This window comes from Penicillium subrubescens (assembly GCF_028828155.1).
Source record: "Penicillium subrubescens strain IBT 31985 chromosome Unknown utg000011l_segment0_segment0, whole genome shotgun sequence".
Classification (NCBI taxonomy): Eukaryota; Fungi; Ascomycota; class Eurotiomycetes; order Eurotiales; family Aspergillaceae; genus Penicillium; species Penicillium subrubescens.
In genome coordinates, this window is record NW_026643161.1 from 354,426 (window position 1) to 381,915 (window position 27,490).

Below are 27,490 nucleotides of genomic sequence, written 5' to 3' on the forward strand. Positions count from 1 at the left end.
GGTCCCTGTAAAGAATCCCTGGGTTGGTTTTAGTTATGTTTTATGTTTGCTTTTTTGATATTCTAGAGCCTACAGTGCAGAGTGCTGTATGTATGACCTCCTCGCTAAGAGTGAAGCTTTCGATGACTCGCCCTCGTGTGTTCTGTACAGTAGACGCAAGGGTGGGACAGCCGTTGGAACATGCCTCGCCGTTGAGAGACAAGTGTCATCCCCAGAAACGGGTGAAAAGATAAAAAAGTGGAAAGAAAAAAAAAGAAATTAGTTTCTCTGTAGGGTAAAAATTTGCAACGACAGTATGTTATTCTATTTTGCCTCTCAATTAATCGAATGATTGACTCGAATATGTACGATCCTCGCGTGGGCAACGTATACTACGTAGATCGGTCATCCTTATGATCATTGAGTCGCCACAACATCCATTCTTCCTCTCCCGAGTCCCTACTGCTATCTACCCCCGATAGAAATCCACGTAAAGAATTGAACGAATAAATCAAGGGGGGCGCAGAAGATGCCCAGACAGAAAAGGATTCAATCCATTCAGGCAGGCGGGGAATCCCCACGCGCGCATTCTTGCGCTTTGGTCTCTTCCTCGAGTGTCGCGTCCTCACTGGGGGGCTTGCTGAGCCGGCCGAAACTCAGGCCTCTGGTCCTTCGTAGGGTCAGGTGCGTCTTACGAGAGAAATAATTCCCATCATTACGGATAGACTGGAGCCTGTGAACAAGAAAAAAAATAATCCTATACGAAGTGGTAAAGTGGTGACCGGTCGTGAAAAGGGGAGAGGAAAGGAAAAAAGTTCAAAGTTCAACGTTGGGGTATGGATGGACTATCAAGTAGTTAAGAATGAATGAGTTAGTACAGTACCTTCATCCAGGAACTCTTATGTACATATGTACTCCCGTCTGGTACCTCATGGGTAGCGGCGGGAACAGAGATACATGGTGATCGCGTGTGGAGTGTGGATATTGGCATTGTTGGCCCCATCCCCCTGGTCTGGTCCCGGCCGACAAAAGTACGGCGACTCGGCGATACATACTGTAGTTGATAGTCGAGCGCCTGGAAGCATGGACTCCAGACTCTATCCACTGATCCATACCAACGAGCTGATGATTGGCAAAGATGGAGACATGGAGCCCGGACACTAACTACGGGGCCCACATCAAGCTGGGAGCAAAGGGAAAGAGAGACGAACAACGGCCCTGGCCCCGTTGGCAATGGGCTAGAACTGACTCCATACTTCTCCCGTACAATCGAACGCGCGGAGGCCGGAAATGGAATGAAATGCGATCAGTGTGTCAGGTGGCAAGGCATCGAGGGCTGCATGGATCGACGCGGTCGGGGATGACTACCCTAGTCGCCGATAGATGAAAGAGTCGACGGGGCGAAAAAAAAAAAAGGTGCAACAAGAGAGTCAAAAAGGTACTGGGCATCGCTCGTACATTTGCACACTACTGTGCCTTGTACGGAGTACCTCTTGCGCCTAGGCCTGGTGGTCGGTGCTCAGTACGAAGTACTCAATACTTAGTGCTCAGTGCTCAGTGGCCCAGCCTGTGGCGAGAATGAGGCACAAGTACAGGGGGAGGGGAGTGGAACAATCGGGCACCCGTCCCTACTGCGTGCATGCTCCGGGGACTAAGACTCGAACAGGTATCGATCTGAGGGTTCGTTGCTAAAATGCGGGGCCGCGCGAGTAGCGGTCCTCCCGAGGGTGGCTTGATCCTTTTTGGTCCTTTATCGGGGGTTGATCGTGCTTTTGTGTTCCAGCTTGGCAGCTACATGGGAAAGGTGATGATATGTACTGGGATGTGATCACTGATGAGGTGGACGAGTGGGAACAAGACACGGGCGCGCGCCCACGAAACCGAATCCACACAATGTGGATAGCGTAAACGGGAAGCAGGGGGGAGGGGGAACAGACAAAGAGGCTACCCGCTGGCGCGTGGGACCCTCACTCCTCCACATCCTACAACATCGTTCAGACGCCGACCGAAACCGCCGGAGAAATCTGCCACAGCCATGATGATAGGCCCACAGACCATCGTTCACCGGCTCGGATCGCATGCAGGTACTAGGATGTAGCGCGCAGACTGGATTAATTTATTAAAGGGAAAGAGAAGAAATCGTGGCAATGGCAGGCGCAATAACGCCGCTGCAGGAAGCGTCTCGGAAGTGGAGTCTTCGTCCTCCCGAGGAAGGCCAGATGCTCAGGCCAGATATGAATGGCAACGGCTTCCATGAGCCACGAGCAGGTGTGCTGCATCCAACCGGCAGATGACAGGAGGGGGTGGAAGATTGACAGTTATACTTCGTCGATCGAAGGTCAGATCAAGGACCAATAGGGCTTGGGTGGTGGATGAGATGCATGTCGTACTTGGGCAATAGCCACATAGTTCATCATCTCAAAAGTACCACGAAATGGGACTCCTCCCGAAATAGGCCATCGCAGAGACTGAGTCGTTTCGGACTATCTCGGGGGCTCAGCCTCTCAACTCTCAGCTCAAGTTGCTCAAATATTAGAACGAAAGGGGGCAAGAGGCAAAATGGAAGGGGGTTGGCTTGAATAGGACGACGATGCATGCAATTCTCACTGCATGACCCCCCTTGATTGAATTAGGGTCGCAGCCAGCCAGCATCTTCTTTCATGTTCGAGGCTTGGCGGGACTGGAAGACGTCTGCCGAGTCTGCTCCGCAGCTGCCACAGCCGCAGCGGCAACGGCCGCCGAATTACTAGAGCCTGCACTCGCAACGTTGCTAGCGTGTGCGAGCAGAAACTTGCAGCAGGTGAGGGTGTATTTGCAAGCCCGAGTCCACGTCTCGTCGTTTTGGTTAAATCCGAGCTTGATACTGGCATCGCCAATACGGTCCTTCTTGATCTCGTAGGGCAACCTCAAGCCAGGTGCAGTGGCGCCGCTGGTCTGGCCGCGACGGGTCGATGCTATTGGCACAGGAGTTGTAGCAACAAACTGACCCAGCTGGCGCAGGCAGTCTAAGAACGCCACCATCCCGTTATCAAATCGACGATGTAGCCAGGGCAGATTCAGTGGGAGGTCACCGGACGAGAATAGATCCAGTGGAGTGACTTTGGGGGCGCCACGCTCATTCACAGCCGTTCCGGACGGTTGTGGCGGGTACTCAACCTTGTCAATCCGTGAGGTGGAACCCAGTGGTCGAAGGCGATATCCTTGAAACTGAAACCCCAGCCTTTCTGCAATGGTAGCCAGGAGTAAACAGGTTTGCCCCCATGCGGCGTTGATCTCGGGCCACTCAACCGAGGGATTAGCCAACCGACCCAGCCGCAGCCCATTGATAGTACCAAAATATCCATCATGACCGATGCAAAACGCGTCATTGTAGACGTTCGTCCGCTGTAGTCGCTCCAACTGCTGCGAGTCGTGGTCGTAGCGCATGTTCAATGCATCCCGCTCGGTTTGAAACTCTCCCAGCGTCAGGGAAAAGCCGTTTCGCGCACGCCAGAACGTCTCCTCGTCTGCATCCAACTTCTGGGACTGCTCTTCCAAAGAGCCAATCTCTTCATCTAATTTGGCTTTCTCTCGCTCCAAAGCTTCGATTTCCGCCAACATTGTTTCCTCGGCTTTCAAACTTTCCTGGAGCGACTTCTCAGCCGTTTCCAACTCTTCTGTACTCGGAACCGCTGCATTCAAACTTCGAAGAAACGAGATATATGCGTCGCGCTCCTTCGTCGAACCTGCTAGACGTTTTTGCAACCCTTCAACCAGCAGATCCGTGCATTCCACGCAAATAGGATGGTCGATATCCGAACGTGAAGAGACAATCTCAAACAAGCGGCTGGTCTTGTCGACCTGGCTTGCAAATGCTCCGTCGCCTTCATTCCGGTCTGAACCCTGAGTTGTCTTTCCCTTGGGCCGAGCTGGCAGAGCATTTTCCATAGGCGGAGTCACAAACTGGGACTCTGTGAGCATCACGAAGGACATATTGCCGCTATCAGCTCGTGGAATTCCAGGCGGATGTGGCTGGTCGCCCGACCGTGGAGCAGGGATAGATCTCCTGTAAATTGGTCCCGTAGCATTTTGAGACGCCCGATCGTAGTGTTTCCGACGGTCTGCAGGGTAGGAAGCTCGTGGTGATGATGCAGTGCCATGGTCGGAGAGTGTCTTGCCCGTAGAGTCTGGACCAAGAGCTTGATTAGCGATCATCATGTGACTGGGCGCGAATAGGCACAACTTACTGACGAGTAGCTCAAAAGCAGCCGGGTTGAGCGACTCCAATGAGCCATCCAACTTGAGCGGCGTTCGACACTTCTGACAATACATGGCGGGTTGAGGTCGCGATCCGTTCGACCTCTCGCGGATGCGGTGTGGGGGTAAAGGTGAGGTTGAGGGGGGAAGCTCCGGGAGGCACGTCATGCCGTTTGTTTTTCAACTTTTTGTCTGGTTCACCGCGGCGCGTGGCACATGCCGGTTGTCCTGATTTTCTTATTTCTCTCCCCGCGCATTCATTTGTCTATGAGTCGACTACACGCGAGAGTCTCCAGGCTTCCATTGTATAGCTCATACGATGCTGCGCTCCTACTCGATTCCTTAGCCTCTCCCGCCGCGCTGAACCAGTTGACAGCGAATTCCGAGCCGTGCCTGAGCTAAGCAACACAAGCATAGACGCGAACATGGACGATCATGACCCCTTGAATGACACGATAGACCGTCCTACGAAGCGACCGCGCCTTTACTTCACCCCGGACTTGCCAGGAGAGGCCGAAGAAGTGCTAGAGCAGTGGGATCTACAAGCAGCGCGCGCCCAGAATGACTTGCGCTTGAAATCGATCTTCGAGGGAATCTTCGCAAAATACGGCAATGATTTTTCAGAAGTGGGCGATGAGATTGACTTGGAAACTGGGGAGATTGTGGTCAATAATGGTCACTTGCAGGGCATGCACGAGGAGACCGATATTGGGAACAAAGAAAAACCCTGGGAAACAGACCCCTTTGGCTCAGACGACGAGGCGCATGCTGAAGACGAGGATCTAGTCGAGTCCCACGATGTTGCTTCAGGGTGTAGCCCCCGAAACGAGCCATTGGACTTTGGCACGGACGGCGATGCAAGTGCTGCCCTTTGTGACTCTGTGCTGGCGTCCTCAGGACCTGGACCTGGGTCTGGAATTCCAGCATCCAGTCCGTCGGGGCTGAAAGAAAAACCTTCATCAGCACTGCACCACATCGAGAAGGACCCCGGCCCAAGAGACCCTCTCTGGCAAGCCCCTGACCTCCCACCGCTATTCGCGACGCCCAAGGTCGATAAGCGACACACCATCGTAACACCTCAGCTCCCAAACATCCCCCGACAACCCTCCCCACCAGGCTCCGGGTCACTATGGACAGTTCCGCGAAGACGTCTACCACGATCCAGTCAGGATGGGAAAGCCATAGCGACCCAAACCCCGAGCAAACGCCGGCCTCGGGCGAAGCGAAAGCACCAGTCAAGCCCCGTGGCGCGCGACTGGTCTTTTGCCAATGTTGCTGACAGTGACGAATCGGACGACCCGCTTCAGGAAGAGTGGCCATCGTCACCTTTACCTTTTCCACGCCAGATCAAAACCTCGAGCAAACGAGCTTTCGACAGTCATATTAAGCCAGTCGACGAAAATACTCACGCAGAATTATTAATTACTAGTCGGGGTGATACCAGCCATCAATCACCTCCCCAAGCGGATCCGTCTGTGCACGGCCAATCGGGTACCCAGCCTGACTGGGATGATCAGGGCAACCACTCGGAACAAAGCCATATATCGAGCGCTGTGGCCGTCGAATATAATAATTCACAAAGCGATTTACCTTCACCGGTATCGCCTCACTCCCAAGCCGCCGCTCCCTCGCCATTAAAATACTCGCCGACTAAGGCCAGTGCTAAATTCTCGCTTGACGAAATCAAGCTGATAGTCCGCATGCGATATGCACAAGGAAGAACTTGGAAAGAAGTTCTGGATGCCCTACCGGGTCACACATTGTCACAGATCTATCAGTGGAATCAGGTTCACTGGAGTGATCGCCGTGCGTGTCCACCCGAACTTTCAGCTCCCTGGTCACAGGCTGAGCTGAAGACCCTGGACTCATTGGCAGATCAATCAGGGCTCACTTGGGTTGAGATCATGACCCAGCTATCGGAACGCTCCCAGGCAGAGGTCGAGTGTGAACTACTCCGCCGTTGGGTAGGGAATGAAATTTGGAAGGGTGAGCAACGCGCTGTAGTGGCGACTACTGCTCCTGATCCCGAATCTTCTGTATCTGTACAATATGAGACGGAGAATAAGGTAATCATGCTTGATTCAGGTGACGAAGAGGAGAGCGGGTCTGAGACCTCCACGGCGGCCGCTGAAGAGTCTATGTTTGAGGAATCTACAACCGTGGAAGAGTATGATGTTGATCTACCTTCTCCACGCGTGCACCGCCAACCTGAATTCGAGGATCTAATGGACAGTGAAGATGATCATAATGGGAATGGAGATGACGAGGTCATGCTCGTCAGTGGGGCGTCTTCACCTTCCAAGCTGTCTGCGATTCATCTGGAAAGCCCAGTGCCGAGTCGTACAGGTCGTTACGACTCGGCAACCCCCAAGAAGGCACCAGTCAAATTCCGTATTTTGTTATGAATGGTGTATACAGAGCACTGGCTGCTCCCTCGCTGTTTGGCTTGAACAACTCTTGAAACATCATTCCCTCTGTACTATCATACATACATTAGACAACATCTATTGAAAGTCCTCATCACGGGCATTAAGCACATCTTCCAACTTTGTATCAACAGCTCCCCCAACGTCCCCGGCTTTGGCCCAGAACCGTGATAAGTGCCGCGATCCAGAGTCAGACAAGACTGTCACGATGCGATGGCCTGGACCAAGCTTCTGCGCCGTCTTTACCGCAGCGAAACCTATCAAAGTGAGTGTGTTAGCAGCCTGATCGCCAACTAAGAAGGTTTGAGAACTCACAATTGACCGCGCTGCTACTCCCAATAAAGATACCATCCTTCTCGACCAGCCATCGCGCCATAGCCAGTGCTTGAGCATCTGTCACACGCACCGCATCATCGACCAGCTCCTTCCCAGCCTCAAAGTTCGCAGTGACACGGTTGATACCAATACCCTCAACAATAGTATCGACCTGCGGCCGTCGGCGTGTCCCCTCCCGCTCCTTCAAGTCAAACATAACACCATACCGCACACGGTTATACAATCCACTTCCTTGCGGATCCGCAAGTACAATGGTGATATTAGGTAGAAGAGGCTTGAGATACCGCGCCACACCAGAGATAGTGCCGCCAGTGCCTGCACCGGCCACAAAAGCATCAATCTTCCCATTACACTGAGAAAAGATTTCCGGGCCAGTCCCGGCGTAGTGAGCGCGCCAATTAGCCTCGTTCTCAAATTGATCCGCGAAAAACCCGCGGCCACGGACCTTGAGTTCGTGGGTCTCAAGGTGGCCGTTTTCTTCGGACGTAAATGGGACAGTGGTTGATTCTGTGTGCGCTTGGGCGAGTGCCCGTGCGCGATTGACGAAGTTTTCTTTTTCGACGATGGGTGCTGGAGGCACACGGTCGACGATGGCGCCTAGCTTTAGGAGCAGGTTTGATTTTTCAATGGCCTGGTCTGAAGGCATGCAGCTGATTGACGGATTTAGTATTGATTGATGCAATGGTTTCGCGACACATACATATGGGCCAAGAACCCTTTAGCACGAGCAAGAGTTGCAAGTGAAATCCCTGTTGATCCTGATGTGCCCTCGTAGATCGTGTCCCCGGAGTATGGTGTGAGGATGCCTTTCTTCTCAGCCTAGCGCCAGGGCATTAGTATAAATGAACCCGATGACGTGAATCCAATTCAGGGTTCAACTCACAATTTCAATCATACTAAGTGCTACACGGTCCTTGGAGCTCTGGCCGGCTCCATTAAGGAACTGGACATACAATCGTCAGGTATATTTCACCGCGCCACGCAATATTCAGTTTACATACTTCAGCTTTGCCCAAGATCTCACACCCCGTTGCGTCCGATAAAGACTTGATGCGGAACAACGGTGTATTCCCAATACATCCTTGGATGCCCTCGACAATTGCCGGGGGCCCAGACCGCGCGACAAGTGCATCAGATGCCGGCTCGGAATCTACCGATTTCTCGGGATGTCCTCGCGGATATAGCACTTCTCTGCACACGAGTGCTAGAGAGACTCCGGCAATGAATGCCGTACCGATATAGACCGCAGATTGGTCCGGCATAGTGTGTGAACTTTCCCGTTTGCCCTCTATTCGAAAGTGAGTGAAATGAGCTTCTTGAAAGTCGGGATGAGGCGCTCGGACCACTTCCTTGACTCGATGGCGAGTTTGAACGGCCTCAAAATGAGAGCGTGGCGGTAAAGTGAGACTTGTTCTAAAACCGGAATTGAGGATCAATGCATTGAAATGGACATAAATTAAAGACTCAGTAGAGGACTTGGGCAGAAACCTGCTCGCGATGAATAAGGTGCAATTAGTTTGCCTCAGGCACGTGAACTGTTGCCTGAGGCCGCAAGAAAGCTCCTTGCTGACCCCATATTCTCCGATCTTCGTGCTTCCAACCTTTCACTTCAAGCATCATGGACTCGCCCGTCCTCAACCAGCTGTTCCGACAGCTCTTCCGGCATCCGGCCTGTCAGTCACTGCAACGGCCAACATCCTCAATCTCACGCCAAACGCGCACATTTCTCACCCGGCGCACACCCACGAAGCGCAAATCCCAGGGCGATGGCATGCTCTGGTCGAAGCGGGGAGACTACCCCAAGAACATTGACGAGGAGTACTGGTCGTATCCGACAGTGACAGCGAAAGACTTGCGGAATCGGCGCGAGCGCCCACGGCAGGTGAAGATGTTGACGCGCGAGTTTATCGACGGTAAGTCGGGAAGATCAAGCTCGTTCGGGAGACCTGGAAACAGCTTCTAATTCTCTGTTTGTAGACAGTCTATATAACCCGCATTACGGTTACTTCTCGAAACATGCGACCATCTTCAGTCCTGGTGAGCCATTCGACTTTAACAGCATCGAGGACGGACCTGCCTTCCACCGGCTCCTAGGCCAGCGATACACAGAGTTTGAGGACCTACTCGACGAGAAGAAGCCCGATATCGCGCGGCAACTGTGGCATACACCGACCGAATTGTTCAGACCGTATTATGGCGAGACGATTGCCCGGTATTTGGTCTCAAATTACAAACTCACGCTGTATCCATACCACGACCTGATAATCTACGAGATGGGCGCTGGAAACGGAACAATGATGTTGAACATTTTGGATTTCATCCGCGATACAGATTACGAGGTGTATCAGCGCACCAAGTACAAGATCATCGAAATTTCGCCTGCACTCGCAGATTTGCAGACGAAAAACTTGCTGGACACGCTCAATTCTAAGGGCCACCGGGACCGCGTGGAGATTATCAACCGGTCTATCTTTGATTGGGACACATATGTGCATTCTCCCTGTTTCTTCCTTGCTCTTGAGGTGTTTGATAATTTCGGCCACGACACCGTTCGCTTCAACACCCGTACCGAGCTCCCCCAGCAAGGTGGAGTGCTGATCGATGCGGATGGCGAGTTCCATGAATACTTCAACACGCAACTCGACCCTGTTGCTGCTCGCTTTTTGCGCGTGCGCCAGGCTGCATCCCGGCGCCCATTCCCCAGCCCTCTTGGTCCTTGGTACCTTCGTGGCATCCGCTCCGCACCACCTTTCCGCAAGGAGTTCTCCCTGCCGGAGTATATCCCCACGAGGCTGATGCAGTTCTTCGACGTGTTGAATCAGTACTTCCCAGCACATCGTCTCGTGGCTAGTGATTTCAGTTCCTTGCCTGACGCGGTACCGGGGTTGAATGCGCCCGTCGTGCAGACTCGATACCAGCGGCGCACCGTCCCGGTGACAACTCCATTTGTAAGTGTCGTTGGCTCCGCTGGTTTGTTTTCCGGGCTAAGCTAATGTTCTTTCTACAGGTTCACCAAGGTTACTTCGATATCTTCTTCCCCACTGACTTCAATGTCATTGAGGACGTGTATCGCGCAGTCACTGGTAAATTGACTCAGGTCATGAGCCACGAGGACTTTGTGGACCGCTGGGCTTATGTTGAGGATACGGAGACGCGAAATGGGGAGAACCCGTTATTGACTTGGTACAAGAATGCTAGCATGTTGATGACGGTGTAAATATGTACAATAGTTGGTCTAAACAGAATCATCATCCACCTGCTGGCACCTCCCACTCTATTACTGTTTAGTCGTCGCTAGAAGCGAGTCTCGCGCAAGCTTCATCTATTAATACACAGTACCGAATTCCACCCAGTCGGACTGCCATTGGGATGTCTGGCAAAGTCGTCCATCCTCACGCTCGCGCCACTCGTCAGATCCGACGTTGGTCTTGCCGTATAGGACGCTGTTGGGGTCATACTTGGCCTTGATTTTGCGAAGGGTATCGTAGTTGGCGCCGTAGAAGACCTTCTTGAAGTCTGGCTGGCGGAAGTCGCCCTCGTTCATGTAGGCACCGGAGTTTGGAGACAAAGCCTCCAACTTAGGAATGAAATCCTCAGTCATCTGGCGCTGTCTCTCCAGCATGAGAGCGGGATCATCCCAAGCCCAGGGGGTGGTCAGGGTGGTATCAATCAGGGCGTCACGCCAGGCAGGCAGAACCGCGTTGTAAACGTCTCCAGCGACCTTCTTGGAAACGTTCAAGCCGACACCAATGAAGGTACCGCCAGCCTCGGTGATCTCACGGTAAGCCTGGACCAAAGCGGTGTTGTTGTTCTGGACGACGGATCTGGGAACGAGCCAACCTCCATACTGCGCCGTGCCGACCTCGATGGTGCCTTGCATAGACTGGAATTGGTCATAGTAGGTCTCGTATTGGGAAGCAGACATGGTGTAGTTAATGTTGAGCTTGTCAAGATGGTCGGTGAAAGGCTTGACAAGAGCAACCAGTTTATCAACTGGAATATTGGGAGCCGTGATTGGGGAGATCATGAAGAAGGTGTTGGTGTAGTACCAAATCGCCATAGCCCCGGCATCAACGATGGAGGGCAGGTTGGTGTGGAAGACCTCGATAGTCTCGTAGAAGGTGTCCAGAGAGATATTGGTGGTGGTGTAGGTTAGATTAAGACCAGACACCGGGGTTGCAGGGTGAGCCTTGGATGTCATAGAGTAGACGACACCATAGGTGCCACCACCACCACCGCTGAGAGCCCAGAAGAGGTCCGAGTACTTGTTGTCACGAGTGGCAGTGATGATGTTTCCCTTACCATCGACAACGTCCCACTGGAGCACCTGGTCAGCTCCAAGACCATAGCGCGAAGCGAGCGCAGAGTGGCCACCACCCTGAGAGTATCCGCCAGCAAGACCGACGGTCGGGCACTCGCCACCAACAACCTGGTAGCCACTGGCATCTGCCAGCTCATATGCTTCAAAGCCCTGGACACCAGCACCCATAGTGATGGCCTTGCCTGTATAGTGCTTGTCCTTGTAATCGTGAATCTCAAGGTCCTTGAGATTGTGGGTCCAGATAGCCAAAGCACCAGCGCCAGTAGACCGGCCATTGTAGTCATGACCGGTGTTTCTAACAACCAGACGGATGTTGTACTTGGTCGCAAACTTGATTGCGGTCGAGATTTGTTCTGGGCAGCTCACATTGACGCTGTACCGAACGTAGTTGCCCAAGGTGCAGGGCTTAGAAACGTCATGGTACGGGTCACAGGTACCATTGGCAAAGAAGGGTGCCATGACTGATGACGAGGAATCATAACTAGAAGGATGTATCAGTTCCAAACCATCAGGAGTTCGAATATGTGAGCCACTAAACATACTGTTCCTCCGGAAGCAACCATCCTGCCTTCAATGTCGCACAAGTATCGGCGTTATAATTAGGCGCATGGCAAGGAGCTCCCAAGGGGACAGTCTTAATCAACCGCCCATCAATAGACTGATTGAACTGGTTCCATGCTGCCTGAGAGGGCCAGCACGCGTCACCAGGAAAGCAGCGACAAGCTGGTGAAGCCGCAGCTTGAGACGAAGCCGCCAACAGCGAAGCTGCAAGGAACTTCCAGAAAGCCATTGTGTTTGAATAAGGCAGCTTGTACCAGCATGGCGGGTTTGAAGTTCCCTGGCTTTTTATTCCGACGGGGCGGTCGAAATCAGGGGGTTTTGTCGACTTCGCTTAGAAGAGATTCATTTCCTCTGGATGATGGTCTCTGAGGCTTTGTAACTACTGCACGCTCTAAACTAGAGCATTTGCAACATTACCAAGTTATTCACTTCTCAGTCACAGATTGTGGTTGGGAGTGGATATGAAGGATTTTGGTTAAAGTCAACTCCCCGCCTCACGGAAGGCTTACCCTGGTAGGCAACAGGCTGCGCACTACTGTGGGGATCAATTAACCTTGTTTGATCCACTGAGAGTTTCTCTGGGAAATGAATCCACAAACTCAATCTATTGTGAACCACCAGCTCGTTGATCCCTGTCAAGGCTGCGTCCTACTGGCTAAGCGATGTTGGCTTTGGAAACTCTGCCCGTCGATCGCAAATGAGATCCCGATTCAGACTCTCGAGAACACTGTACAGATCGTGGAAGATCTGAACAGTAAGCAGCTACCGTTGCTACACTATTTGCTGGGAGCATGATGAGAACGCGCAAACTTGGTGCATAACAGATATATTTCCTTTCGAGACTCGGGACTAATTAAATCGAGATGTGCAGCATGCGATCTGACTTGGTGGAGTCAGACCAGGATCAGTCTGGGTCACTGGGGAGGTACCAGGTACCACTGGACATAGAATAGATAGCCTTCGAGATAATCTGTAAATCATCCACCAATCATGCTCTGAGTCCATCTACCGGGACTATGACCCGCTCGCGTGTGGGGCACATCATCCGCTTATTTTAACACGGGCACCGGGGCAATCCTGTTCCTAGATTGTCCTAGCGTACGCTGACGCGCTACATAAATTGGCTTCTGCACCTTTACTTCGCCTAATGCCAAAATAGATTAGCGATTAACTTAACCGCTCTCAGCACGGAGTTATTGGTTCTAGCCGAGGGGGCGCCAATTCTCGCCGCAGGAACGTGGCTGAATTCTGGCCAAAGTCATGACTTGAACAGAAAATATGGTCCCGGCATTATTGCACTTGATGCGTGCTATTACAGATCAACATCAAGATCCAATTGTAGAAGGAAAAATGAAAAATTGACCGTGAACCCTGGAAAGAGCGGAGAATTGTAATGAGAGAGTCGACAATGGAACAAGTACAACTCTATTGTTGCCAGGATCAGGGTTCTTTTGGAACAAAGTTTTAATCCCTGCAAGAATTCTTCTCAACTCTGCAAAATAACTCAAGGCCACGAACTTGGCCCGCCTCCTGAAATTGAAGGATCGGTGAGTAATAAGAACCACACTCCTCATGTTCAACAAGGGTCTCCTTTCTGTTTTTCAAAGGGAAGCCGTGAGTAGTGTGATGTCTACACTACAATGGGCTGGGTATACAATCTCCATCGGGAAGATCCTAACAGTGAGATCCCTCGAGTGATCACGATCTGCTTGGTCTTTTCCATCAGCGCCCTCCTAGCCATCTGTTTGCGCTTCTATGTGCGATTTTCGACACGCAGAACCCCATGGGTGGATGATTATGCAGCATTGGCTAGTTCAATATTTGCGCTAGCCTACGCAGCAATTGCGGTGGTTCGTGAGTAGATACATGCGATGAACAGTATGTCCATAAGGGCTCTCACTGACGATTTGGTACAGAAACAAGATGGGGACAAGGTCTTAGTGCTGCTTATTTTCCAGAGGAGAATGTCATTCCTTTCAGCAAGGTGAGTCTTGAAATATCGTCAGACTGGTCAAGATGAAGCTAACGTAAACTCACCTGCAGATCCAATACTTTGGTGGTCCAGTCTACTGTCTCGCACTTCTCGGGTTCAAGGTCGCTCTGTTGACTTCGTACCTGCGTATTGCAGGAGTGGTCAAACTGTATCGAAAAGTCATCCTTGCTGCCATCGTGGTGTGCGTCATCAATCAACTGGTCTTCGCCGTCATCATCTCAGTTTCATGCATACCAGTGAGCTTATTTCTTCTTCTCGACTTGCGAGATTCTAACCAGAGTTAGGTTGCAAGACAGTGGGACACCTCAATTGAAGGGAAATGTATCGACACAATCCCATTCTATTTCTCCCTCGCAGGCACAAGTATCGGGCTGGACCTAATCATTATCGCCCTGCCGCTGCCTGTGCTTTGGAAACTACAACTTCGCTTGAAGCAGAAGATAATCCTCGCCGCTCTCTTCGCACTCGGATTTTTCGTGACTATCATCCAAATCATCCGTATCTTCACAGTCAAGGACTTGAAAACGTACACTGATAGCAAGAATATCGTGATCTGGTCTTGTGTTGAAGTCAGCCTTGGAGTTAGGAAATACTGTTCTTGAATGAAGGTCAAACAATGTGAAACTAACCTGCCTACTAGGTCATCGTCTCTTGCATCCCAACCTACGGTCCCCTATTCAAAGCCTTCGCATCCACTGTCAACTCATACCGCGGTAACAACACGTCACGATCCTATCAACTTGGCTCGGTACACCCGACTTCCAAGTCAGCCACTTCTCGCAGAAGGAGCAATTTCGAACTTATATCCGAGTCAGAGGGAGCGCAAATAACAGTGACTACGGCAGTGACTGTGTCAGCCGGGGAACGGACAAATTACAGGAAGCAGTCACACGGCGGTGATAGCGAGGAACATATTCTGTTCCCCGGGAAGATTTAATAGATGCCGACGGAAAGGTTCACGACCAGACTGCGATTTTTTAATCGGTTCTTTATTTAAGGTAACTACTCATAATTATGATCAAGATGAAAAGTGTATGGTTTTTTTGGAAGTCTATGCAAGTCGGCCAAGAAGAATACTCCAATAATAAAACCCAAAAAACCCAAGCGAAGGACTTGAACAGACAAAGTGTCACGAACCCATCTCAAGCCCTATGTTGTAGTAGCTTCATTGAATCAAATGAAAAGGCGATTGATAGTACTAGCCAAGCGCTGCAACCCAGCTAGCTGAGCTGTGTCGCTTGCACTGGTGAATTTCTGGATTGCGATCGCAAGATTTGCGGTAAAACCCGTTGATGGGGGAACAATGTCCTGAGCAACAGAGTTACCACCAATCGCAATAGTCTTCCAAGAAACCTTCAGAATGAGCGCACACTTTCTGATGGCCCGATCCTCTTGCCGAAGTTTCCAAGACAGGAACTCGCCTTCGGTCGAATCCCCGGCATCTCGTTTATTCGCTTCAGCCTTCACAAACGGGACCAATCCGCGCACGACAGCTCGAACCAACCTTGCAGATTCGAAGTGACCAAGCATTACCCCTTCAGCTACAGAAAGAAGTTCTTGAAGCATAACCTCGCTTTCATCTGTGAGTTGAGAAGCGACTTTGTTGAGCAACGTGATTCGAGCCATTTGCCCAATTTCGTCACCCCCATGTCGCTTGAGCCAGCGAACCGATTCGAGACAATTTTCCTCCACTGCGCTCTCAAAAGGAGATTTTCCATCGAACCAGTGCTCATTGTTCTTTGGAAGCTCGGAGTTTTTATGAAGATAGTCCAAAAAATCTCGACCGTTGAAGATCGCAGCATGATATGCGTCCTCGAAGGCACAAAGATCTAGACCGACCCCCTTTAATTTCTCCGCCATGTAAGGAGATGCGAACCTACAGAGAGAGGACCTGTATTTAGACAGTTCGTAAGTGAAAGCGTTCAGCTCTGAAGTCTCCGAAATGCCATTCCTGACAGCCTCCGGGCAATTGATCTTGGTCAACCGAGGCTCCAGAAATTCCATGAGCTGCGCAATAAATTGCACTTTCCTCCCATGGATGAAAATGTTGATTGGCCGGTCAATAGTTGGAGACAAGTAGTTTGAGAAAGACCAGAGCAAAGGCAATGTCTCAGGCTGCTTTGTGAAGAAATATTTCAGCATGCTCAAGGACCCAGCTTGGATAGCGAGAGAGACAAAATTCCAACCATTTTCATTACACCCAGAGCATTCCAACCCATGAATTCGCTTTGAAACCCATTCAAAACAGGCGGGACAATCATCGCAAATAATTTCCGTCAGAAGGTTGGACTTTGTGTCGACATCTTCCTTAATGGAAAGAGGCTCGATGTATGGACGGCGTGAATTGTCCAGAGGCATAGGGCCCCAGATGGTATCTCTCCATGGATGCCATTTTACTTCTCCCAATTTCCCAGAGAGATATCTTAACGATTTCCTAGTTCGCAGATAATCGCTCATCTGCGCTGAGATTGATTTGTTGGTGGCACACGAGAGTTTCCGGATGGTACAGATTGCACTGTATGTTAAAGGCCCGTCGCCTATCATGATCTCATCAAGAATCATCCACATTACGTCCATAGGGAGTGTACCCAAGGCTCCTGGAAAACGCAGTGGATTGAAACCACTAGAAGACTTGCCATCATATGGATCAAGTGCAAGTGAATCAAGCGATCTGGAAATACCTTCCAACTTTGCTTTAGAGGGGTCATAGGGGGATTCTGGAGGTGCCATGATAATGTTGAAGGGCTCAATTCTAGGCAGTGGAAAGGCTAGTAGCTGGGATTACTTATTGTTCGAGACGGCTGGTAAGGTTGGCAGTTGATAGGAGTGGGTGAGACCGACGTGTCCGCAAGTTGCGACAGTGCTTGATGAGGCAAGATACAGATTGGGAGAGTCCTGTAGATATATATAATGAATTTGCCAATGCTGTTCAGGGTTATAGAAAGATTGTCTTTGTTAAGAATACCACTGTGTGCAAGCTAACTCAAGGCATGTTCTGCATTGTCTTTCGGGGCCAAAAATCGAAGGCTGCATTGTTAAAGAACCCAAGAGAAACATCATTTCCAAATCTAGAAACTTAAAGTAGGGAAAAGAAATAGAACAAAGAACCAAAAAAGAAAACCATCCGTTCAGGTTTCAAGAGAAATTATCTTTAGTGATAGTTTGCGCTTATTGTTAACCTGAAAGTCAAGGAACAATCATCCCAGTCAGCTTGGTACAGCTCTGATGGAGCCAACGGAACAAAGAGCGCGCACAAAGACTTGGACAGTCTGGGGTAAAATACAGGCTAGGCTTTGGCCTTTTCCCCCAAGGACTGTCTAATCAATGTGTGTGACTAGCTCGCCTAAAGTCACAAAAATACCAATGGTGTTGTCACAGCATGGAGTCAAGGTGAGGCTGGGGTGTGGTCCCTAAACGTAGAAAAACTGTCAGCAATAATCAACAAGTGCACGCACAACTTGCCTCTCTATGAGCTAGACTGATGCTGGAGTGCGTCAAGGATAGGGCGAAGATAAGGCTTACCGAACAGGGGGCGTGGTAGGGTCGAGGGTCGAAGACGAAAGAGGTCAGGGGAGGAGAAGATGAGAAGAGGTTTGCGAGAGACCGAGAGAGGAGGTAGGAGGAGAGAAGAGCGAGGCGGTTTACACTTTTCCTCATTCAGTACTGTTGCCTCCCAGGAACTTTTCTGTCACTCGCTGCGCCTTTCTACATTGACGTGGATCTGGGAGACTTCGGATGGACAGGCAAACAATGTAGATAGCTGGACGTTTATCTACGCGGTATTTCCCACTCCACAATTTTCTCTCCCGTTTCTTTTCTCGGTGTCGCTTCTTTGTGGCATAGCACCGACATTCCCATGTCGCTTGATCAGCGCTGCTCTTTTGACCGTCAAGTTCCAATAATCTCTTGATATATCATTTGAGAGTTATCCTATATCCGGATCACTCACAATCATGGCTAGTATCGACGCCCACTTCGTACCCGTCATACCGTGGCCTGTATAGAACTCTAAGAGTCTTGTGAAGAGTAAGTAACGACTAGGATACACGACAAAGCTAAGGTTGCTCGAATAAGCCGCATTTGCTGAACCTTTTGGCAAGGTGAAGGGTAAGCTTGATGCTGCTGACTATGGTGCAAGTTGTAAGTGGGAGGGTCACCAGAAATTGAATTCATGTCAAAGCTGTTCTTGATCTCGTGCAAGGCTCCCTTATGCATATAGATTCGGATGCCAGTTCGGCGTGAAACAGGTATCGCAGTCAATATTGAAAATCCTTTCATTTTTTTATCGAGAAAGTTTCCCCAGCAAATTTTTGCAGAAGAATCATATATAGGTCTTTGATTCAACCCATTCTCTAAAATGGCCGTGACTGGCGCTGTCTTTACTGTACTAAAGATCCCGGGCTATGAGCCCGTAATGCGGAAGCTTACCTCGGTAAGTCGAGCATGCATATTTCTTTCCGAGGAAAGAAGTCTTGGCAGAGCTAACGAAACCGTTTCGTAATTACAGTACTGGTAACTAGATTCCCTAACCAGGGGCAGTCCAGAAACTAGAGAAACAGACCAACCAAATATGCTTCGATCACTCTTATCTGAAAGATCTTTCTAAACCTCTTTCGAATCACCTTGTTTGGTCTTTCTTCTAACTCTTGGTTGGTAAGATGATTTTGAAAGTTTGTCGGGGTTTCATGTAACAATTGAACAGGCTTGAAACAAGAGCTAAGAAACGGCAATAGTAGGATTGATGACTTTAACTATACATTTCCATAACGCAGAGTTGCAATCAATGAAATCAAATGAAGGCAATCCCGGTGAAGGCCCGAGAGCTATCTGCATAGAGCAATGATTTCGACTCGTCAGTCAGGTCGCAGCGATAGATACTGCCACCGAGGTCTGTCACATAGACCGAGTTGTTTTCGACATCTAGTTTCAGTCCAATCGTTTCGTTGAAGTTGCGGGCCAAAACTTCAGGCTTCTGAGACACCGAGCAACGTCCAAACTTGTCAAGTCGCACACGATTCAGGGAATTGCCCAAAGGAATTTCACCACGGTCGGTCCAGTACAACCAGCAGTTCGACTCGTCAACTTCAAGATCAATGGGCTCTGGAAGCCCACTCTGGACACACTCGATATCAGACCGCGATGAAGGAAGCTGGCCCTCTGGGGTTGAGATATTGGCACAAAATATGCGACCTTGCCCGCCTTTGGACGGTCCTTTTTGTGTCCAGTAGAACTTGCCCAGTTCTGGAGCAACAGCAATACCGACGCACCAATTTCTAGCATCCTGGGCGTTCTCAGAGTTCTGCGGGTTTCCAGCCTGCACGATCTTTTCCAGTTCAGTACCATCAATGTTACAACGGTAAACACAAAGGCCTTCACGATCGGAGAAGTAGAGCTTGTTCGAGGTAGTGTCGAGGGCCAGCTGCTTTGGTGTGTTGATTGTACCCGTCGGTACGACCGTGTCGACAACCTTGGTCTCAGGGTCGTAGGAAAGTACACTCCCATCTTCTTTACCGGGGATTCCCATATTGGTCCAAAACAGCCGACCGGTCTGGGGGTCAACGGCTAGGCCATCAGGCAAAGACTGATTCTCGACGAGAGTGTGCTGGAATTTTCCATTTGCAGAGAATTCGACAATAGAGCCTGACTTCATCGATGGTGTGGCGGAAGACAAGCCAATGTCCAACACGACAAGTCGACGATCTTTAGAAAGGCATTTTTCCTCAGATGGTAGGGGCGGGTAGAGTCCACCTAGTGGACTTTTTGTGCCCAGTTTCCCGTCGTTGATATAGCGTGCTTGAAGGTAGTCAACAGTCTTCTCCGGGGAAAGGCCGCGCTCCTCAACATAATGAGACTCGATAAAAGCGACCGTATCGAGACCAACATCTAACAAGAAATATCAGCAAACCATTAATGTATCTCATCGACACAGTAAAACTCACCATCCATGGTCCTGCAGGGGGTTGCACCTCCTTTGACGAACATTTCTGTCCACAAAGAGTCGATCTCTTCAGGGGCCGAGACACCTTCCGCCAAAATAGTCAAGGTCTCTCGCTTGACAGCCGCCCAAAGCCGGTTGAAGATGAATCCGGTAGACTGCTTCCTGGCGACGTAAGGCAAAGTTGCCGCTTCCTTACAGCGATCAGTCATGAAGGAGAAAATTTTCTCCTCGGTATGACCATCAGTCATGAGCTCTACAACCATGTTTTGTGGAGGCATATAGTAGTGCATGTTCAAGACCCGTCTCTTGCCAACCTCTGAAACTTTCTCGAGCATCTCAGAAGACTTGTAAGAGGACGAATTCGAAGCCAAGATGCAGTCTGCTGGTGCCAGTGTGTCAAGTTCCCCGAAGGTATCAATCTTCAGTTGAATCTTCTCGGGCACAGCCTCAATCACAAGCCAGCAATTGGACACAGCTTCCTCAAGGCTCTCAACCGCGTGCACGGCGCCGGCTTTCTTGCCGGTCTTCTGAGCATAGATGGAGACATTCTCCTTAATGTAGGCAATTCCATCCTCCCGTTGTTGCGGACTTGGATCCCGCAGCCGCACATCAAAGCCAGCAGAGGCCCAGATGCATCCTATATGATGTGGTCAGCGGTCTTTGTCCATTTACCAAGCTTTTGGTAGAATTACCAATCCGTCTTCCTAGAACACCAGCTCCAAGAATGGCCACAGGCCGGTTCCGGTAATCATTGGGGGGTGTCCACGAGGCTAACATCATGAAAGGTTGGGAATTGCTATAGAAGCAAGTTGAAGTTTGGAATAACAGAGAATAAGAAGGCAAAGATCTTGTTCTAATACTCAATAATGCATGAACAACTGACAAGACTACCAGGCGGATTCCCAAGTGATTAATATATCCATCGTGATGACATCGCTGTATGCTTGTTTCGAGATGGCCGGCAAGTACGCAATATCCTCCGAGTTATCCGCGGCTCGTCAATCAAGGAAGTGGGTGCTCTCGATTGCCTCGGAACGATATTAGGAGGAGAGAGTGCCCGATGCCGAGATAAAACGATGAGGTTTAAGCTTTCTTACCGTCCGATCCGTCCGATCCCGTTGTCGTCGGGTTGCCGATATCCTCGGCGTCGTACCGAACCTGGAGCTGATTTGGGATCCACAATGACGGCGTTTCTGACTTATCTCGGGATCAGAACCTCGATAATTCTGACATCAAAAATATTTGAATATCAAAGCATAATGTGTCATTTTTATCGTCAACTATTCTCGTTCATACCTGATCTCATCGTCAGCAAAATAACGCGATATACTGTAAGCTCGTTGTTTGCTAAGTGGTCTTGGGTTCTGCGCAAGAGAAACATTTGAGTAGTGCATCGTCAGAAATATGATTAATTAAAAATGAGCAAAACAAGATATAGGTTTATGAATCTGTGGGAAATGATTGATCTGCATATTATACAAGCAATAATTCTATAAAATCCAGCAAAGACAAAGAAAGCAAAAAGCGAGGACTAGAACTCTATGAGAGACCAATGCCCACAATCAAAAACAAAAGATCTGATCCGTCATCTTCGATACGGAACCAGGGGCTTGGAATCCCAGAGAGCATAATGCCTTTTTCGAGGCATTGATCATCCCAGGGGGACCACACAGCATGATCTTCGTGTCATCAGAAGGCGCCGGCAGTCTTTCCGCCATGACCTGTGATGTTACATAGCCTTTCCCATACTTCCATTTCTGTGGAGGTTGGTCCAGCATGTACCAAATCTTCAGGTTCTTGGGGTATCTGCGGGCAAACTTCTCTAGCTCCTCGCGCAAGAGGATATCTTCCTCCGTGCGGTTGGCGTAAACAAGACTGATCTCCGTGGTATCAGTTTCGTCTTCGCAGATGGCACGAATGAGCTGGTACATTGGGGTAATGCCGGTCCCACCAGCGATCATCCCAATACGTTGACAGAGCCCCTTTCGGTATTTCATGGCACCCTTTGGGCCTCGGAAGAGAACCTTGTCACCAACTTGCAGATTGGCAAGATACTGGCCTGTGAGCAGGCCATCCGGGTAGCACTTGATCACCAATTCCAGAACGCCAAGATCCAGGTTGTTCGAAGTCGGTGTATACGATCGAGAAACTGACTGGCCTTTGATGGTGGCTTTGATAGCCACATGCTGACCGATGGGAAGACCAATGACGTCCGTAGATTGAGGAAGTGCAAAGGTGAATCGGTATACGTTTGGTGCAAGTTGCATTTTCGTGATAAGCGGGAGCTCTTTGAAATCCTTAGGCTCGAGGAAACCTTTGATGAGGTGAGGATCGGTTTCAGCCAGTCTCTTGCTCTTGAGGTGTGATGGGTAGCGAGTGAAGCCAGACTCAATTTGAGTGAGTTTCATTAATTTAGACCCGGCAAAAGCAGCGATAGCTGTAGAGAGGCCCGCAGCAGTAAGGAAACCATTGGAGAAACCCCCTTTCCCAAGGCTCAGTTTCGGAATCGGAATCGTGTGCATCCAGTTGGGGAAATTCTTGGAGAACCAGGCAGCAAGCTTGCCAGGAGAAAGATGACCACGAGAATGGAGGAAGGCTAAGCATGTGAGGCCGCCCACCGAGAGAAGAGTTATGGTAAGCTTGCCGCTGGTGAGAGTCGATGGCTTTTCCGTGACCTGTTGTGGCTGTTGCTGGATGACTCGAACGGGGGTTGGTCTTTTGAATTCATGGACACCTTGGAGAGTGCCAATCAAATAAGTCTTCAAGATCTCATCGGCATCTTCAGAATGCCCGACATCCTCGTACGCGTCGGTCGCGTCTGTTCCAGCGACATCGCAGAGTACATCCGCTCCACCAGGATGATCCCGGACGTAATTGGTAACGTCATAAACTACGTTATAAACGTCAAAATAAAATCCAGCTTATCAGGTGGTCTTCACAAATTGGACTCACCTTTTCCGTGCACAGCGATCCATAGATCAGTCTTTTTCTTGTGCAATGCAACATCTGCTAAGGTATACTCCTTCAAGAGAGACATTCTGAGGGGCAAAGTTCTAATTTTTAGAGCAAAGCCAGGCAACCTGTTCTTTGTCTCAGGCAAATTAACGAAATTTCTCGAAGAATGAAAGAAATAACGAAGGTTGACCGATTTTAGACCGGCATCCGTGTTCTGCTATATAATACAATCCAAGACCGAGGTTATAAAACTTTGATATCTGTGCACTGCACTACTCTTGAAACAGCACCAAATCAAACTATCGATATGCATCCTGTTTCCAAATTTATCTCATGAGGCAATTTTTGCACGGGGATCATCTCCGTGGCCCGACATTCCTCGGGAAGCCGATGGCCGACTGCCGGTGACGTAGTTGTTCCCGAGATAGACACCGTTCCGAGGTAAGCCTTTCCTCGGTAAGGATGAATTAGGACGGGGTTGTGTGCTTTTCATTCCGTCATCAAGCAGGACTCTAAGAATAAAATTAAAGAAGTAAACCCATTCTAGAGTACTTAAGTTGTGGATTCTTCCTCCAGCGGGAAATCAACTTTCAGACAAAGATCGGGCCTTTTCTTTACGATGACTATACAGCAGTTCTACTTGTTGGGAGATGACCCTTCATCTTCAAGGCCCATCGAGGCCGACGCGACACTTGATATCGATGGCCTCAAGAGCCTTATCGCAGCTCATTTTGCCATTGTTGAACCAACTGGTAAATAAAATGTCCATCTTGTTCCTAACGTCAATTACTGACTATTGAATAGGGGTTGCCTTCCTCAGCCAAGACAAGGCCGTGACTGATATCGCTGATGTGATTTCAGCGACAGGGCCGATTGCAATTACAATTGATGGTCACGAAGTTCGTGATCCTCCTGGGCCTACCGGCTTGCCATGGGTTGGAAACTACTTTGAAGTTTACCCCGACCACCTCGGTAACCACCAACGCCTTTTCGAGCAGTTTGGACCTTTGATAAAGACAACAAACATGGGCCGAACTATTTATCAGACCAACAACCCAGAGCTTTCTGCCATTGTGTTTGCCGAGTCTGACTTCTTCACCAAGAAGATCAACGAAGCACACCCGCTCTACGCTTTGAAGACTCCGGCCGCTGGAGTTTTTCTTGGGGACACCGATACTCCCGAGTGGAAGGTCGCGCATAAGTTTCTTCCTCCTGCGCTTGGTCCAAAGGCAGTGCGTCACTATGCTCCAACAATGCAGAAGACAGTTGAGGATTCCTTCCGTGTCTTCGACGCTTTTGATCAGCAAGGCGAGGCCTGGAACGTCTACCAATACATGTTGAAGCTGGGCTCACAAGCTGTTGGAAAATTGACGCTTGGTCTAGATTTTGAACATTTCAATGAGCCTGACACTTCATTGCATGAAATGGTCCATCTTATCGCCGAAGTTCTTTCCTTGAACAAGAAAGTCACCTCCAAAGGTGATTGGTATGGCAGGATGCCATTCGGAGACCCTCAGAGACTTAAACGTGCAAGGGCACGAATTGAGCAGCTAGTGGAAGAATCGATCCAGCAGGCTCAAAAAGGCGGAGTTGAGGATCTTCCACTTCAGGATGCAGCTCTCAAAGCTTCTAACATGGTTGGTAAGTTTTTCGCATTGAGGGCTGTGACATATAGGTTTACTAACCTAGACAGATTATGCCATTCGTGCGACCGATAACAAGGGCGAGAAATTGCCAAAGTCAAGCTTGGTGTGGGCGCTCACTGTCGCAACTGGTGCTGGATTCACAACAACAAGCTCTCTTCTCTCGTGGCTTATATATGGGCTTGTTACCTACCCAGGCATGCAGGAAAGACTTCTGCAAGAGCTGGTCGATCACGGTTTTGAAGAGAATACTGAAATTACAGCCGATATGACGGATCAACTTGATTTCCTGGACAAGTATATCAAGGAGACTCAACGTCGACACAATCCTTCGTTCCAGCCTGGCCGAACCGCTAAGCTTGATTTGGTTCTGCCTGGGGGTTACAGATTGCCAAAAGATTCCGTTGTGATCCCGGCACTGCATCATATCCACAACAATCCGGCTCTTTGGGATAATCCGCAGAGATTTGACCCGGATAGATGGGATACAGACGCAGTGAAGTCCAGGCATAAGGCCGCGTATATCCCATTCGCGACGGGCCAAAGGATGTGTATTGGGTTCAACTTTGCGCTCCAGGAAATCAAGGTCTTCCTTCCAAAATTGATTTATCGATACAAGTTCACTCGCGAGGGAGATGGGCCTATCGAGTATGATCCTATGTTCCAGCTGATCCGACCAAACAATCTGTTCGTTCGCGCGGAGCGACGAGTTAAGTGGCCTCCAAGAACGGAAACAGCTTGAACTCAGGAGGCAGTATGACAGTTTGATCGTCAAGCTTTTTCAACAAGGTATGAACATTCTCAATCATAGCAGACTTGTGCGATTTCCATTATAGAGGTTCGGATTAATAGTGGATGTTATAGAATACATTTCAGTTTTCAACACTTGAAGTCTTTATTGAATAGTCAGACGGTGCTGAATCATTGTCACTCAAATTCTAAGGTTTTCACGAAATTTCACTCTTTCTACCAGTCCGATATCTGCTGTCTCAACTACCGAAGTCGAGTGGCTATCGTTTTGACTTTGCTTGGATTCTTATTCCTTTTATACGAGCATCACTTAGCTTCAAGATACTTAGAATTGCGAACAGACATCTCTGTGTATTCATAGAGCAAAGTAAGATCCAAATCAGAACCAAGTACAAGTTCAGAGCCGCCACATAACTTGCATAGGATCGTATAATGTGGAGCAGATCAGACGCGCTGTAAAGCTAAACGAAGAGGGGATGTCTTCAGCAGGATCTCGCGAAGTCAAAAATAGAAAGGAGTATGGGGGCAATTCCCAGTCACCTGTGAACATTGCAAGAGACTGGGACAACTTCAGGAATAGAAAAAACTTAAATTTTGAAGTCAGACGTCACAGTTGATTGCAAGCCTGCCAAAAATCAAATACAGAGGCATTATCCATCAGAGCAGCCATTAAATCATCCCCACCTAAATCTCCAAAGTCAGAATCCCCGAGCTGATCACCAGCAATTAAACTTTCAGGATTGTTGAGTGAATTCCTGGTAGGTCCCTCATTCCGAGGAATAGTGATAGATGTTGGTGAACAACTTGTATGCATCACGTGACCAGGATAATCCGGGAAGATCTGCTGTATAGCCTTGGTGAAAATTCCCCGATACACAGAAGCGACGGTATAAGTTTTCTGAAGTTCTTCCATGACCAGCATGCACACTTCAAGTTTATTTAGCCGAATGCGTTTGGCAAGGGAATCACCAAATTTGCATTGAAGTAGATGTGTTTGCATCGCTGGGACCAGCAGTGGGGGTCTGTAAGATTAAAATCCAATTTAGCTCATCTTTCCAGCTGCGAAACACGACACATAATACAGGCGTTACTCACGTCATGGGTCCTGCCAATCCAAGCAATTCATCTTGGACAAGCCTATCCAGAATCTCATTTGTTTGAGCGGCAGCGTGATCAGCCTTGAGTCTCATTCGGTGTTGCCAGTCTTCTTTCGCACCGGCATCACCTTCTGGAAACTCCATTCCCCAAGGCCGGTAAAAAGTGATCAACATCGCCCTGCAGTGTAATGTCTGTCAATGGGGCCATTAAAGCAGAACAACGCCAATGGGAACATACTGGTAGTGTAGGTGAACATGATTTGAGTAGAATTTCGAAATGCGCGTTAAACCACCTTCATACAGATCTGGGAGTCTGCATTGCAGAAGACGTCTCTCAAGCATTGCCACATCATCGAGTGTCCCCTTAGGTCGAGCGGCTTGGTAATTCATAACCAAAACATCGCCTAGCTGACGACTCATTTCGATGAGCATCACCCAGTACTCACTCAATCTTGGCATCTCACTTGGTAAATGATTAGCAAGACCAACTTCGCTCAAGCCATCGATGTCAAAAAGCATATCCCCGGTCAACGGCATAGGAACGTCAGAATCATTGAGATTGATCCGCAGAGGTCTGCCTAAGGTGAGACCAAGCCAGCGGTCACGGAAAAAACAGCACCACCAAAGGCGACGCCAAAGCGATCGCTGTCTGTCAGTAATATGCGGGTTGTATGCCGAGGTTCCTGGATCCCGATGGAGGCCCAGAATTTGACAGTGGCTTATCGCGGAGCCCGTCCAGTACCAAGGCTGTGCGTGTTCGTCAATTTCGGAGTGCCAAAATCCCATCATGAGCGAAGCTTGCAATAGCACGATTTTGTTGCGTTCGTTTCCGTTCTCGTACATACACTGCTCGAACATGAACAGATAATGATTAGTTGACAAATCTTGCACAGATGGGGCGGGGGAAATTTTTCTTGCCTTGGCTCGGGAGTACATCGCAAACTTCATTGCCCTTCTTGAAGTGAAGCCCTCCTGCTCACATATTTGTGCGGGAACAAACTGGAAATTTCGTCAGCCTTCGAAGGATGAGTAGCCGTCTTGGCGACATACATTGACAGCGACGAAAAATATACTCCATAGAAGCAAGATGTTGTACCTCTCAAGCTGCCCAGATTGATAGTGATGTAAAAGCACGTCCGCTTCTATCACCGGCAGTATTGGATGGACATTGAGAAGATATGCCTCGATCAAACTTTCACATGCATTGCTCCCCGGAAGTGTGTATACCCCTTTCCTGCGAAGAAATTCCTTGTTC

The 27,490-nt window shown here is 49.5% G+C and overlaps 11 protein-coding genes across 11 annotated transcripts; 4 read left to right on the top strand and 7 right to left on the bottom strand.

Annotated features, from left to right (window-relative positions):
* Positions 1–2,637: 2,637 nt before the first annotated feature.
* N7473_012502 (beclin 1) lies at positions 2,638–4,290 on the bottom strand (the record flags this gene model as incomplete). Its single annotated transcript, XM_057158441.1, has 2 exons — positions 2,638–4,145; positions 4,206–4,290. The coding sequence occupies 2 exons, from the start codon at positions 4,288–4,290 to the stop codon at positions 2,638–2,640; spliced, it is 1,593 nt and encodes a 530-aa protein (XP_057002395.1).
* A 350-nt stretch (positions 4,291–4,640) lies between these two features.
* Positions 4,641–6,620, top strand: N7473_012503 (Myb-like DNA-binding domain protein; the record flags this gene model as incomplete). The annotated part of the gene is made up of 1 exon (XM_057158442.1): positions 4,641–6,620. One exon carries the CDS (start codon positions 4,641–4,643, stop codon positions 6,618–6,620), a length of 1,980 nt encoding a protein of 659 aa, XP_057002396.1.
* Positions 6,621–6,719: 99 nt separating this feature from the next.
* N7473_012504 (putative cysteine synthase) lies at positions 6,720–8,239 on the bottom strand (the record flags this gene model as incomplete). The annotated part of the gene is made up of 5 exons (XM_057158443.1): positions 6,720–6,898; positions 6,957–7,627; positions 7,678–7,796; positions 7,861–7,920; positions 7,979–8,239. 5 exons carry the CDS (start codon positions 8,237–8,239, stop codon positions 6,720–6,722), a joined length of 1,290 nt encoding a protein of 429 aa, XP_057002397.1.
* A 350-nt stretch (positions 8,240–8,589) lies between these two features.
* On the top strand, positions 8,590–10,243 carry N7473_012505 (class I SAM-dependent methyltransferase). The gene is made up of 3 exons (XM_057158444.1): positions 8,590–8,890; positions 8,955–9,925; positions 9,985–10,243. Exons 1-3 carry the CDS (start codon positions 8,596–8,598, stop codon positions 10,192–10,194), a joined length of 1,476 nt encoding a protein of 491 aa, XP_057002398.1. The 5' UTR covers positions 8,590–8,595; the 3' UTR covers positions 10,195–10,243.
* Positions 10,244–10,302: 59 nt separating this feature from the next.
* On the bottom strand, positions 10,303–12,088 carry N7473_012506 (FAD-dependent oxidoreductase; the record flags this gene model as incomplete). Its single annotated transcript, XM_057158445.1, has 2 exons — positions 10,303–11,779; positions 11,841–12,088. The coding sequence occupies 2 exons, from the start codon at positions 12,086–12,088 to the stop codon at positions 10,303–10,305; spliced, it is 1,725 nt and encodes a 574-aa protein (XP_057002399.1).
* A 1,411-nt stretch (positions 12,089–13,499) lies between these two features.
* Positions 13,500–14,789, top strand: N7473_012507 (putative integral membrane protein (Pth11); the record flags this gene model as incomplete). Its single annotated transcript, XM_057158446.1, has 5 exons — positions 13,500–13,713; positions 13,776–13,843; positions 13,903–14,088; positions 14,137–14,433; positions 14,493–14,789. 5 exons carry the CDS (start codon positions 13,500–13,502, stop codon positions 14,787–14,789), a joined length of 1,062 nt encoding a protein of 353 aa, XP_057002400.1.
* A 236-nt stretch (positions 14,790–15,025) lies between these two features.
* Positions 15,026–16,582, bottom strand: N7473_012508 (uncharacterized protein; the record flags this gene model as incomplete). Its single annotated transcript, XM_057158447.1, has 1 exon — positions 15,026–16,582. One exon carries the CDS (start codon positions 16,580–16,582, stop codon positions 15,026–15,028), a length of 1,557 nt encoding a protein of 518 aa, XP_057002401.1.
* Positions 16,583–18,641: 2,059 nt separating this feature from the next.
* N7473_012509 (uncharacterized protein) lies at positions 18,642–20,567 on the bottom strand (the record flags this gene model as incomplete). Its single annotated transcript, XM_057158448.1, has 3 exons — positions 18,642–19,735; positions 19,792–20,427; positions 20,483–20,567. 3 exons carry the CDS (start codon positions 20,565–20,567, stop codon positions 18,642–18,644), a joined length of 1,815 nt encoding a protein of 604 aa, XP_057002402.1.
* Positions 20,568–21,352: 785 nt separating this feature from the next.
* Positions 21,353–22,827, bottom strand: N7473_012510 (putative cytochrome b5 reductase; the record flags this gene model as incomplete). Its single annotated transcript, XM_057158449.1, has 2 exons — positions 21,353–22,680; positions 22,743–22,827. The coding sequence occupies 2 exons, from the start codon at positions 22,825–22,827 to the stop codon at positions 21,353–21,355; spliced, it is 1,413 nt and encodes a 470-aa protein (XP_057002403.1).
* A 537-nt stretch (positions 22,828–23,364) lies between these two features.
* N7473_012511 (cytochrome P450) lies at positions 23,365–25,130 on the top strand (the record flags this gene model as incomplete). Its single annotated transcript, XM_057158450.1, has 3 exons — positions 23,365–23,497; positions 23,550–24,386; positions 24,439–25,130. 3 exons carry the CDS (start codon positions 23,365–23,367, stop codon positions 25,128–25,130), a joined length of 1,662 nt encoding a protein of 553 aa, XP_057002404.1.
* Positions 25,131–25,745: 615 nt separating this feature from the next.
* Positions 25,746–27,093, bottom strand: N7473_012512 (fungal specific transcription factor domain-containing protein; the record flags this gene model as incomplete). The annotated part of the gene is made up of 3 exons (XM_057158451.1): positions 25,746–26,160; positions 26,234–26,413; positions 26,474–27,093. 3 exons carry the CDS (start codon positions 27,091–27,093, stop codon positions 25,746–25,748), a joined length of 1,215 nt encoding a protein of 404 aa, XP_057002405.1.
* Positions 27,094–27,490: the final 397 nt, after the last annotated feature.

Bases quoted from the DNA above. Each gene is read 5' to 3' on its own strand.
- N7473_012505 (XM_057158444.1), top strand. From the start codon at position 8,596: ATGGACTCGCCCGTCCTCAACCAGCTGTTCCGACAGCTCTTCCGGCAT. The intron at 8,891-8,954 runs GTAAGTCGGGAA...CTCTGTTTGTAG, and splicing joins GACGCGCGAGTTTATCGACG to ACAGTCTATATAACCCGCAT. The intron at 9,926-9,984 runs GTAAGTGTCGTT...TTCTTTCTACAG, and splicing joins TCCCGGTGACAACTCCATTT to GTTCACCAAGGTTACTTCGA.